The sequence below is a fragment of the Rhinolophus hipposideros genome, assembly GCF_964194185.1.
Source record: "Rhinolophus hipposideros genome assembly, chromosome: 23".
NCBI classification, from domain to species: domain Eukaryota; kingdom Metazoa; phylum Chordata; class Mammalia; order Chiroptera; family Rhinolophidae; genus Rhinolophus; species Rhinolophus hipposideros.
Window position 1 is genome coordinate 42,272,068 of NC_138069.1, and position 12,213 is coordinate 42,284,280.

General features: G+C 43.5%; 1 protein-coding gene across 7 annotated transcripts in view; it reads left to right on the forward strand.

Moving 5' to 3' along the window:
• Window positions 1-12,213, forward strand: part of RNF216 (ring finger protein 216) — a 141,459-nt gene that overhangs the window by 53,848 nt on the left and 75,398 nt on the right. For all 7 annotated transcript variants that reach the window (XM_081035532.1, XM_081035537.1, XM_081035533.1 and 4 more), the window contains 6 exons: window positions 2,806-2,920; window positions 5,189-5,328; window positions 6,396-6,446; window positions 7,362-7,499; window positions 9,600-9,748; window positions 10,263-10,341. In XM_081035532.1, coding sequence (XP_080891658.1) covers window positions 2,806-2,920; window positions 5,189-5,328; window positions 6,396-6,446; window positions 7,362-7,499; window positions 9,600-9,748; window positions 10,263-10,341 — 672 coding nt within the window. The remainder of the gene's footprint in view (window positions 1-2,805; window positions 2,921-5,188; window positions 5,329-6,395; window positions 6,447-7,361; window positions 7,500-9,599; window positions 9,749-10,262; window positions 10,342-12,213) is intronic.

A 12,213-nucleotide genomic window follows, 5' to 3' on the forward strand; every position in this document is an offset into this window, starting at 1 on the left:
TATAAGGAGTATGAGAAAAGAGAGGCACCTGAGAGCACTAGGAAGGTGACATTTGAATAGTCTCAAAGAAAAGATGTTTTCACTGGAGGAGTGATAGGTGCAAGGGCTAAGAGGCAAGAAAAGAAAAAAAGTAACTGGTGCCTTTGGGATGTGTAGGTATCAGTCATAACTAGCAGGTCTCGAAAGGAAGGAATTCTGAGCATCTAACTTTATCTAATCTACTTACCTAGACCCTCAGTTGATATTAAAGTAAGTGACGATTGTTAACACAACTAGTAAAGGAAGACTTTGGAGGCTCCTTTAATGTGTAGGTAACATTTTGTTTTAAGATACAGCTTCCTGACAAGTACCAGTTTGTGTTCATGTGTGTGGATTTTTTCCTGCTAACTAGAAACATTATTTAAATGTGACCATGGTAATGAGCCCAGTCCACTTCCAGTCAGGAACGTCTGTGTTTTATGGCAGCGTGGGGTGATTGAAAGCCAGCAGACTACCAGTTAGGAACTCTGAGTTCACACCCCAATTTCATTAGTTGCTGGTAAATGACGTCTGCCTCGCTTGTAAAATACAAATTATAATATCTGTCCTGCCTCCTTTTCTGAGTTTTTGCAAGTAGCCCTAGTTCAAGGGTGGAGTATTTACTTGAAGGCAAAGCATAGTAGAAACTAGTTGTCTTACAACTGAGTACGAACGTGTGCCTAAGGGTTTGTAGGGAACCCCTAGGGTAGTGGGAATTCCAGGAAGGAGAGAGAGAAAGCAAGTAAGGGAGGAGATCCTGCAGCCCCGGAGGACATTGTTGGGGAAGCAGACAGAGCAAGACGAATGTTGCCGGCCGCCTCTTGATGGGGTTTCACTGAACCTGTGAGCACAAGGTGCTGTCAGAGGGGCTTTAGTTCTGAGCTGGCCTGAGTTTATTAAACTCTAGCTTTAATGCAGGTTTGACTGGGGGCAAGTTTCTTACCCTCTAAGCCTTGCTTCCGTCTGCTGTACAGTAAAGAATACCTCCCTTAGAGGGTTATCACGAGCATTGAACGAGGAGGAAGGTCCGTGTGTAGTGCTTAGCTCATAGGATGTGTGAATGGACATAGCAAATGGAATTGCCTTCTCATCCCCAAACTTAAGAGCTTGGAAATGAGGAGGTAGGATGTGGGTTAAAATGAAAGGGGATCCTTCCCTCTTCTGTAGCTAAAATACTTTTTATTTTGTTGTCCTGACACAGGGATGCATTCCTGTTTCTCTAAGATATTAGAGCAGAATGTGATTTATTAGTAACATCCCTATAACCCTTTACCCAGTAAATGAATATTAAGTACAAACTGCAAGTGGCTGATGATACACCGTGAGCTGTGGTAATATCTGTGTCCCCTAGAAGCTCCTAATCCAGTGGAGGAGATAACATGAAACAGCATCAAACACATAAGTAGATAATTACAGCTGTGATGAGTATTTTGAAAGAAAAATATATGCTTTGAAAGAGTGCGTCAGCAGGACCTAAAAGAGACTGAGAGGCTCTAGGAGGGCCTCCCTGAGCAAGTGACATTTAGTCACCACCCTAAGTATTATAAGTAGTTCAGTAAGGGGGTGTGGAGGACGACGGTATCATTTCCTAGGAAGTGGAATAAGAACTAATTTGTAAAAGAGCTAACTTGGAGTGAAAGAATCATGAATTCAGTCTGGGAAACGTTGAATTACCAACATTCTGAGTAGGGCCTGTGAGACATCCAGGACATCCAAAGATAATTCATTGCATGGTGGAATGGACCAAATTGGCAGGAAATACAGACCAAAGAAGGGATTTTGAGAGTTGTCAGTGTATGGAAAGTAACCTCACCAGCCTGGATGAGGTTCCTAGTGGGGCTGTCAGGTGAGGAGAGAGCCAAGGCTGCCTCGAGGACTTCCAACACGTAAAGACCGAGTAGAGAAGATGATGTAGGCGGAGCAGGGCACAGAGGAAGCAGGAAGTCGGGAGAGTGGAGGGTCGGCATTATTGCTGAGAGGTCAAGTAAGACGAGGACTAAAACGCAGATATTAGAGTTGGCCCCATGTTAGGAAATACATTAGCAAGTGGAAGGGGGGGGGAGGTTGATGCCAGATTGGAGGGAGTTAGAAAGCTCGTGGGAGGTGAGGCGATAAAACAACATACAGACGGCTCCTTTGATAAGTTTGGCTGCAAAGAGGAAGAAGAAGGAAGAGGGGCTGGTAGCTGAAAGGGGAAGGAGGCCAAGGGAAGAAAGGGTTTTCGATTTTTAAGATGGCAAAAACTTGAGCACATTTAAATGCCCATTGGAAAGATCTAAAAAAGGGAGAAGCTAAAGGTATGGAAGAAAAGGGGAAAGGGACTGTCACTGGCAGAAGAATTTTGTGCTGCACTGTGCAGTACAAAGTGGGGAATACAGGTGAAAGCAGGAGTGGGGGGGTGGACGAAGGAGTGCTACCCAGAGCAACACCACGAGAGATGCCTATGAACCGTAACTCGCTCACTCGCTAGCCATTTGTCATGTGATGTAATCTGTACTCATTCAAGGACAGCTTGAGCAGTTTCTGGTTTTATATGTCGCCCTTTAATTTCTGAGTAAGCATTTTGGTTCTGCCATTGCAGCAGTCTGTGAAAGTCAGAAAACAAAAATAATGAAATGCCACCTATTTAGTTTACAACTACCTGTTTCTGTAAGATAGCTGGGAGATAGCTGAAACTGTAAGCTGGGAGATAGCTGAAACTGAATCAAAATGATATTTGGAGATCGCCTGGGTTTCATGTATTGTGTCCCATCTACAGTGGTAACCTTTCCCTTTCTCAATTTTTAGGCCTTTTCTGATGCCATTAAAAAATGGCAGGAACTATCGCCAGAAGCCAGTGGAAAAAGAAAAAAGAGAAAAGAAATGAATCAGTATTCTTACATAGATTTCAAATTCGAACAAGGTAATGGCAACCTGAGTGTCGCTGATAGTGTGTGAAGCTGCTGTGCAGAGCTGTGCCTTCCTTCACAGTCCGTAAGGGACATTGTGGTTCAGCTGCTTAGGAAATGCCTTCCATAGCAGTCCAAGCAGCAACTCTGATGTGGACTGCTTGGATGGCACATCAGTATCTTTAGAAAGTGGCTACAGTTGTCATCTTCCTTCTTTCTGCTACTTGGGATACACCGTGACAGGAAAATTTAGTACTGTGTTAGAAAATTCGTGCATGGAAAAGTCCTTGACTTTGGGAAAAAAACTGGTCTTGAATGTTTGATGAGAATTAGCTTTATCATTGGTAAAAACTGTCTAGGCCAGTGATTGATTGCTTACTGCTGAGGGGTCACTTACCCCTCAGAGAGTGGCTTCTCAGAAAAAAAACAAGCAGCTCTGAAGTAGCCACTGTTTATTTAAAATTGTTATTCTTCTTGATGAAATAAGTGCTGAAAGCTCTTCCAAAGAGGTTGCTTCAAGTCTAATTGTGCCCCAAAAGGTAAACTTGTTGATTTTTATAAAAATTTCATCGGAGTTGCTTGTGTCCAAGAAGAGTCCACTACAACTTTTCCTATAGATTATGTCATAGAAAGGAATATTTCCCTTTACTTCAGTTTGTCTTTCTGTTACATCTATACTTGAATTTCTGAACTCTTCAGGACCTAAAAGAAAATGCCCTAGGCTCTGACTCCTAAGGTCCCCAGGCTGGTCTGTGGACCAGTGCTCTCCTGACATGACAGATTTCACGGGTCTGTAGCAGAATGAGAAAGTGGGGACAGCATGTAAGTAGTTTTTCATTCAGCTAATTTTACCCACACTTTAGGCATCCCTGATATCTAGTCATTCTCTATTCTGACTTTCAGTGATAGAGAAAAGAAAAGAACCACTTCATAAGACATAGTCAGCTCTTTCTTTTGGAAAGTTCTCCTTTTATATCAAGCCAAAAGGTACCTTTCTGAAATTGCCTGCCATGGTTGTAGCTCTTGCCTTTGCAAAGCCTTGGAATCGATCTGTTGCTGCTTCCTGATTCTCCTTTGTGTACCCTTCTCTAGCTTGTTGGTATTTCTTTGAAAGTTTGGGTGTACCCAGCTGGACAAAGAACTCCAAGTGAAATCTTCTTAGTAGAGACATCAGCTGGGATTAAGATTTTGTACTTAAATTAAGTCCATACAGCCTAAGAATGCCATAGCTTTTGAAAATTAAAATATGGCCCACCTTTGGCTCACATTAAGCCTTGGTTTTTTCACCTACCTTGCTTTTAAGTAGCAGACGTCTCTCAGTTGTCCCATATCTGACATTTTTTCCCTGTTAACTTCGTCTTATTAGTTCCAGCCCATGGTTTCAGGTGTATCCCTTTAATTTTAGATTCTGATTCTTACATTGCACTTAGTAGACCATCTTTAAGGACACTGGAAGTTAGAAATAGAAAATACGCTTGATGTACATTAGTAGTTCAATATTTGTGACTTACAGATACACATAACCTTTCTTGACAGCAGTCTATAAGCACATAGGCTAAGAATCCTTCATCTGTTCCAGGAATCCTACTCTTCACCTTTTCAGCTTTTCCATCCCTTCACTGTGCTATGCATTGCCTGCCTCAGAGAGAGAAGATTCTCCCTCAGCTGCCCTTTTTATGGTCCTAATGAGCTGACCACCACACAGCTCTCATGAAGAGTCTTCTTAGAATTTGGATGTAAATGGAATATCAGTAAAAATACAACATACCACCTCAACCAAGGCTGACCAAGAAAAAAGAGAGGAGACACAAATGCCAGGTGTTGATGAGGACATGGAATGACTGGAACTCATATGCATTGCTGGTGGAAGGAAAGTGTAAATTGGAACAACTACATTGGAAAACTGGCAATGTTTTCTAAAGCTGACCTAGCAGCTCCATTCCTTCCTGTATGTTTAACTGAATTATAGACATGTTCAACAGCCCTATTTATAGTAAACCCACCTGTCCTCAATAGAATAGAAATAAACTGGGTTATATTCATATAGCACAATACTGAGACCCTCCAAATGGAGCATAACGGGGGAAAAAGACACGAAAGCCAAAATGCATAGCAGGTTAGAGGATGATACAGAGTCCATTTTTCCCAAACAATGGAGCATGTTAGAACAAAACATGCTGCTAGAAAGCGGGTGGGGGCCTAGGCCCCAGGAGACTGGAATGGCTGGCCTGGATTCCTAGCAAACAGTTGTTTGCATGATTTTGCATTGTCACGTCTTCTAGGTGACATAAAGATAGAAAAGAGGATGTTCTTTCTGGAAAATAAGCGGCGACACTGTAGATCCTATGACCGACGCACCCTCCTTCCAGCTGTGCAGCAAGAGCAGGAGTTCTATGAACAGAAAATCAAGGAGATGGCAGAGGTAGGAAGATGTGCTTGGAGTGTGTTTCTGGGATTCTGGTTTGCTTAGTAGAAAACTGTCTTTTAAGATTTGCCTTTTCTTTCGGTGATTAATTTGAACAGTTTTTAAAAGGGTTTTGTAATGATACTAAAGTTCACTGTTTCATAAATCAGATTTATGTTAGAGAATTTTAATTGGAGCTTAGCATTAGCACACGTGACCTCCCTCAACCTCTAATGGCAGAGAAAAACCGAGAGCGATTCCATTCAGCTCCAAATATATAATACTACCAAATTTGCAAGCCATCCAGAATATATTGGTTGTTTAATGTGTATTTTCTAAAACCAGCATCTCTGAAAGTGACCCATGTACCTCTGGCTTCCCCAAGACTCTTTAGAGGTTTCTGTGAAGTCAGATCTCTTAATGATAAGATCATTTACTTTCTTACCATGCTGAATTTGTACTGACGGAACAAAAACAACAGTGCCTTAGCATGAACCAAACCATTGGCACCAAATTGTACCAGTAATTATTTTCTTCACTATCATGCATTCACATTTTTAAAAAAGTAATGTCACCTAATGTAACAAATGACAGGTGGGTAGGTAACTCTGACAGCTGGATCAGGGTAATGTCTCCCAAATTCTAATTTCTGCTTGACATCCAGAGTTTTATCATTGTCCATAAATAATAATTCAGTTTTGAGAAAATGTCTGCCAGATACCTATTTTTGAATAATCAGTTTTTCTGTCAGTCTTTTTTTTTCCCCAAGTAAAAATGGTGTTCTTTAAAAAAAAAAAAGTGCCTTGTTCAGCAGCGTGCAGTTGAGCGGCACAGTGCTGCTCCTTGAGGCAGACAGCCGGCACAGTCAGGATGCAGAGGCACTGGGAGCATACTCCCGCTGGACCGCAGTATCAGAAAGCTGTTTTTGAGGGTCAACATTCACTCAATAATTTTTAAATTAACCCGTGTAAATGAAGAAATGACTATTATTAACAATTCTATTATGTTTATAGAAACAAATTCTAAATGGTGTGTGGCGTCTTTTACTAAAGCTGTATTTGCATGTCTGGGTTTTTGTCCCCCAGCATGAAGACTTTTTGCTTGCTCTGCAGATGAATGAAGAACAATACCAAAAGGTAGTGTGAAAACTCACCTCATTCACTTACTTTGTTATTTTTCGTGATCTGTATTCTCTTACTACATTTCCTCAGCATTTTGATGGCACACTGGTTCCCGGACAACCTCCTGTTGATCTGCTGAGTCTGTGGTTCAACCAAGTTACAGTCAGATACTTGAAACAGTATGGTCGCTCTTTAATACCAGACTGGATGAGAATTGAAGGGAAGGTAGTTAAGGAACGCTGCCTGGAATCCGCTAGATAAACTCTTAGAGGAGAATTTAGAACTCAGGTATCACACAGAGTTAGAAGAAAGAGATGTCTAACCTTAGGGCCCGATGGGTTTTCTCCTCTGTCTGCCGTCCTCACGGAACGGCCTTTTCTTACCTGGGAGGGATGGCTAGATGACTGGATCGCTGCCATTAATAAAGAGTAAGTGTCCTGGAACTCACGGTACTTGTGATTGCTGCTTCAGTTAGCTTCAGTGGTCCCTTAAGATAAAGCTTGGGCTGGCCATGGCCTTCTCACACTCCTGTCGTATAACAAGGAGAGCAAAATGCAACTTTTGAAGCTTTTAGATAACAGCCCTCATGCCACTGGTCCCTGACTCCTATAATCATGTTAGCAGTATCATCTTATAGCAGATGGTATAGTTCTGCTGGCAGCATGGGATTAACAAACATAACTTTATACAAAGGATAGCACCAAAAATATCCCTAAAAAACAGACGTGAAAATCTCAGTATCATCTTAGCTATGTGGTAATATTGGTACTGGCACCTTGAGCTAGAAAGAAGTAATAATGCAGCAGAAAACAGCTCATCGTTGTGTTATGGCTTCTAGGGGTTGCTTTTTACTTCGGGGTGAGGTGATATGAACCCTGCTGCCCCCTCCTCGAGTGTGGGGAGTTTCACGTGTATTCTGATGGCCTGCAGGACGGCCAGCTGATCGAGTGCCGCTGCTGCTACGGGGAGTTTCCCTTTGAGGAGCTGACGCAGTGTGCAGATGCCCACTTGTTCTGCAAAGAGTGTCTCATCAGATACGCCCAGGAGGCTGTCTTTGGGTCTGGAAAGGTAAGGACTGGGAGGAGTGTCCGGAGGGAGGAACCATTCGCGGGGATGAGGAGACCGCATTGATAGACAAAGTGACTGCCTCGTGGGAGTGCCTTTTCTGGAGTGAGCTGGGACTCTGCTAAGACGCACCCATGTGTGTGGTGCCTAGACTGTCCCTGCTTTGTATGATTGTGTTGGTTCAAGCACAGAAGATTTCTTTTCAAGGGGTGCTATAATCCTTCCGTGCCTCAGGAGCGCCTGCTGCTCCCCTCAGCTTCCTGCTCAGAAGGAAAAGGAAATGTATGAGAGCGCAAATTAGTATTTTTTAACAAACTTTGTAAAGGCTTTTATAGTTGTGTTAAAATCAGTAACTATTTTATACAAGATCATGTTTCTTCCAGTCAGTTTCTCTTGACATCAGCATAACACCATATGGAAAGGAGTTTTGTTTTGTCTTGATGAACACTTAAAAAACACACAAATATATGGTGATGAAAGGAGAACTCTGGGTGGTGAACACACAATGGGATTTATAGATGATGTAATACAGAATTGTACACCTGAAATCTATGTAATTTTACTAACAAATGTCACCCCAATAAATTGAAAAAAATTGGGGCAACGGACGGCTCAATTAGAGCGCGAGCTCTGAGCAACAAGGGTTGCCGGTTCGATCCCCACATGGGCCAGTGAGCTGTGCTCTCCACAACTAGAGTGAAGACAATGAGCTGCCACTGAGCTCACGGGCAGCCGGATGGCTCAGGGATGGCTCAGTTGATTAAGAGCGCATGCTCTCAACAACAAGGTTGTTTGACTCCCGCTGGTTTGACTCCCGCGAGGATGATGGGCTGCACCCCCTGCAACTAAGATTGACAAGGCACCTTGAGCTGAGTTGCTGAGTGGTGGCCAGATGGCTCAGTTGGGTAGAGCGCGTGCTGTCTACAAAGTTGCCGATTTGACTCCTGCAAGGGATGGTGGGCTGTGCCCCCCCCCCCCCCCCCCCGCAACTAGATTGAAAATGGCAACTGGACTTGGAGCTGAGCTGCGCCCTCCACAACTAAGATAGAAAGGACAACAACTTGACTTAGAGCTGATGGGTCCTGGGAGAAAAAACACTGTTCCCCAATAAAGTCCCGGAAATACACACTGTTCCCCAATGAAGTCCTGTTCCCCTTCCCCAATAAAAAATCTTTAAAAACAAACAAAAAATTGCGTTTCATAAACGCCTGACCAATAATAAATCACTCAGCATCAGTTACTCTAAAGCAGTGGTAGTTTAGTCAGGAACTGAGTAGCAATTTATGAACAGAGTGGTAGTGATTGGCAGAATAATGGCCCCCCAAAGATGTCCACTCCTGATCCCCAGAACCTGTGACTATGCTACCTTACATGGCAAAGGGGAATTAAGGTTGCTAATCAAAATCAGATGACCTTAAAATAGGGAGATTGTCCTGGGTTGTCCAGGTGGGCCCGCTGTAATCTCAAGGGTCCTTCAAAATGGACAAGAGCGATGGAAGAGGTCAGAGTGCTGGGTCTGAGAAGGACTCAGCCTGCTGTAAGTGGCTTGAAAGATGGAGTCCGTTGCCCTCTAGTCCAGCTGTTCCTCCTGGAAGAGTTTTAGTCACCTGACTATCTGAAATGGGTAGGAACTAGAGACTTTTCAAACAATCCCCCAGTTTTTAGTTTATATTGCTGTCAGTCCCCTCCCACCATTCACCTCTGTCTTGTAAGAGGTCCAGACCTCCAGCCTTTCCGGGGCTATAGAGGGAACCAGCATGCTGCTCCTGAGGGTCTTCCTTTCAGACACTGAGCTGTGACCTTCCTCCCGTCCGCTACGCAGTTCACTCTTCTTTATCTGCCATCCATCGTCACGTATTGTGGTTCGGGCTGATAGAGGTCCTCTGGGTGTCAAGGATGGACTCTTGTTTTCTTGTCATTCGTGTGGTTCTCAGAAGAGGGGACACAAAATATCTTTGTCATCTCAGAACCTGTATTAACCACGATTTATTTCCCTCCCATTGAAAGATAACGTTTAACCACTGAGGCTTTTCGTTTTTCTGAAAACCTGGTTGAATTTTCTTTTTTTCTCTCTTTGCCACCTGACTGACCTTACCATTCTAGTCAGAGCTTAGCTGCATGGAAGGCAGCTGCACGTGTTCATTTCCAACCAGCGAACTGGAGAAGGTGCTTCCCCAGACCATCCTGTATAAATACTATGAGCGCAAAGCTGAAGAAGAGGTTGCTGCCGCCTATGCTGATGAGCTTGTCAGGTGAGTTCTCAGGCTTGGAGAGAGTCGTCTGCCACTCATTCCCCAGTAGGAAGACTGCCTGAGCACTTTAATCAGATGACGAAACTTGTAACTAATTTGCATCTTCCAAGCTTTCTGGCATTTCTTGCTGAGAAGCAAAAGAGTAATTTTATTAATTGAACAATCTACAGTTCAAATTATTGCCTGTACTCCTTGGCACGCCTTAATCATCTGGATTATAGGTACAAATACTGTGCTTTGGGTTGGGAAGCAAGATGACATGTGCAAGGAGTTCTCAGAAAGGTATGTTTTTTGAATGATTTGCACTGAAGCGGGACCCAGAATGGTACCTGGATTTCCTAGTAAGAGCCAGCACAAAGGAGAGCCTCCATCCATGTTTTAATGAAAAGTAAGAATTAAAAGGAGATAACAGCCATCCAGCTGAAAATTCCTCTTAGTATGAACAGTCACGTGCAACCATAGCAGGCTTCACTGCTCTAAGTAACTAACGTTCCTTCTGCTGTTTTTACTCGAGGTGCCCCTCCTGTAGCTTTCCTGCTCTGTTGGACAGCGATGTGAAGAGGTTCAGTTGTCCCAATCCTCGCTGCCGAAAGGTAGGGAGGCAGATTGTTTTTCTCCCTTTATATTTGAATTACGGTATTATGGGCTACCCTAACGGCACAAATATACTGGTTGGTTTTCTGCGTGCTGACTGGTGAGAGGGATTTGTTTGTTCTCCTTTTCGTGAAAGATCGGTACTTGAGAATGGTGGTTGACATAGTTACGGAGATAGAGTCCACTTGTGGAATTGCAGTCACAAAGCTCTGGATCTCTGCTTTATGCCCTCTTCCTATAAGGGCAGTTATTGTATTGTGAAATGTGAAGAGTTTTGTGTTTCTTCACTGTGCCACCATTTTTCTGGCTTGCTCTTTTCACCATCCTGTTGTGCTCAGGTAGTTTCTGTGTGTGTGTGCGTGTGTGCACACACATTTTCAAAGTGCTAATGATAGTTCTTTGATTAAAGAACTGGGTGTCCTGGTAGCGTCTCTAGCATGTGTGGTAGATTATTCCTTCAATTGTTCTCATAAGAACTGGTTGTATCAGGTGAGACCAAAGCTATGCTGGCACCTCACTGCAGAAAACCTTTCTTCTAACTAGACTCCTTTTCTGTGAACTAAGAATGTCTTAAAATTTATCAACTTAAAGTTGATAACGAATATTGGCATCTACCTAGACAAGTATGTTTTAAGCCATTTTTCTAAAATAGCATGATCAGAGTTGAATATTATATCTGCCTTGAGATGAAAGTAAGATATTGGAAAAGGAAGAAAGAAACTAAACTAATAGACTAAAACTTTATTTTGTTTTCAACATTAACATTTCCATGTAAAAATCTGGATGTATTTTTACAACTGATGTGTTCATTTAATAGTTTGTCCACCCCTCAGGCTATTTTGTTATAACAGTTGTCCCAACAGTATCCGGCATCTTGGAACTAAGAAAGTAGAGTAACTGCCCATTCTGGGCACTCCCAGTGTGTGCGGCATTGGGTTGCCTTAGGAAGGCAGTTCCTGAGAGCAAGGAGGCAGTAGCCAAGGGAAGGAAAATGTGGGAATGAAGTGAAAGTGAAGATGTTGGAATGTTCTAGGTCCAAGGAGCAGTAGCATCCTGGACACTGACTGGTACTGGGAGTGTGAAGGGAAAGGCTCATGAGCTGGGTTGGGGCCAGGGCCATACAGGCCTTGAGCACCATTGTGAGGCGGTGGCACGAGGGGAGGGAAAAACCGGAGATCTGTCTGGCTGCTGAGGAATCCCGGTGAAAGATGCATGCCTGTGCCACCCTTCTGTAGTCTCCTTGAATCGCTAAGAGTGAGCTGGGACCAACATTTCCTGTATGACTCAAAGTTAAACCCGGAAAACATCCTTGTATACAATTTGGAAGGCCAGAGAGAAGGGGAGGCATTCTTCTCCGCAGACCATTACAAGCTGGCATAAGGGCACACATGAGCCTGAAACAGCATCCCATGAGTGTCTTGATAACAGCATCCCATGAGTGTCTTGATAACACCCAACCTGGGATGTCAGTGAAAGCCTCCCAGACGCTCTTAAGATCTTAGGCAAAAACACCAAATAGTCTGCTTCCTCTGTGGGAGAAACACACATGCTCTGGTGAACTTGTAGGTGGCCATATAACTTCTTTTGGCCAATGAAATGTGAGTGTGGGTGAACTAGGTCACGTGCAGAAAAAGTGGTAAAAACATACTTTGGAATGATGTCAGCAAGATGGTGAAATAAGCAGCCTCAGACTCCCCCTTCCCCTGTGGAAACACTGATTCATTAGTACATGGACCAGTTCCCTTTGTGAGAAATCTAGAAACCAGTTATAGGCTCCTGTACTCCAGGCAGTGCAAAGCCAGCTGCAGTGAGGCCTGTAGGGCACCTCATGGAACCCACTCAGCAGAGCCCTCCCACCAGCACATGCAGCA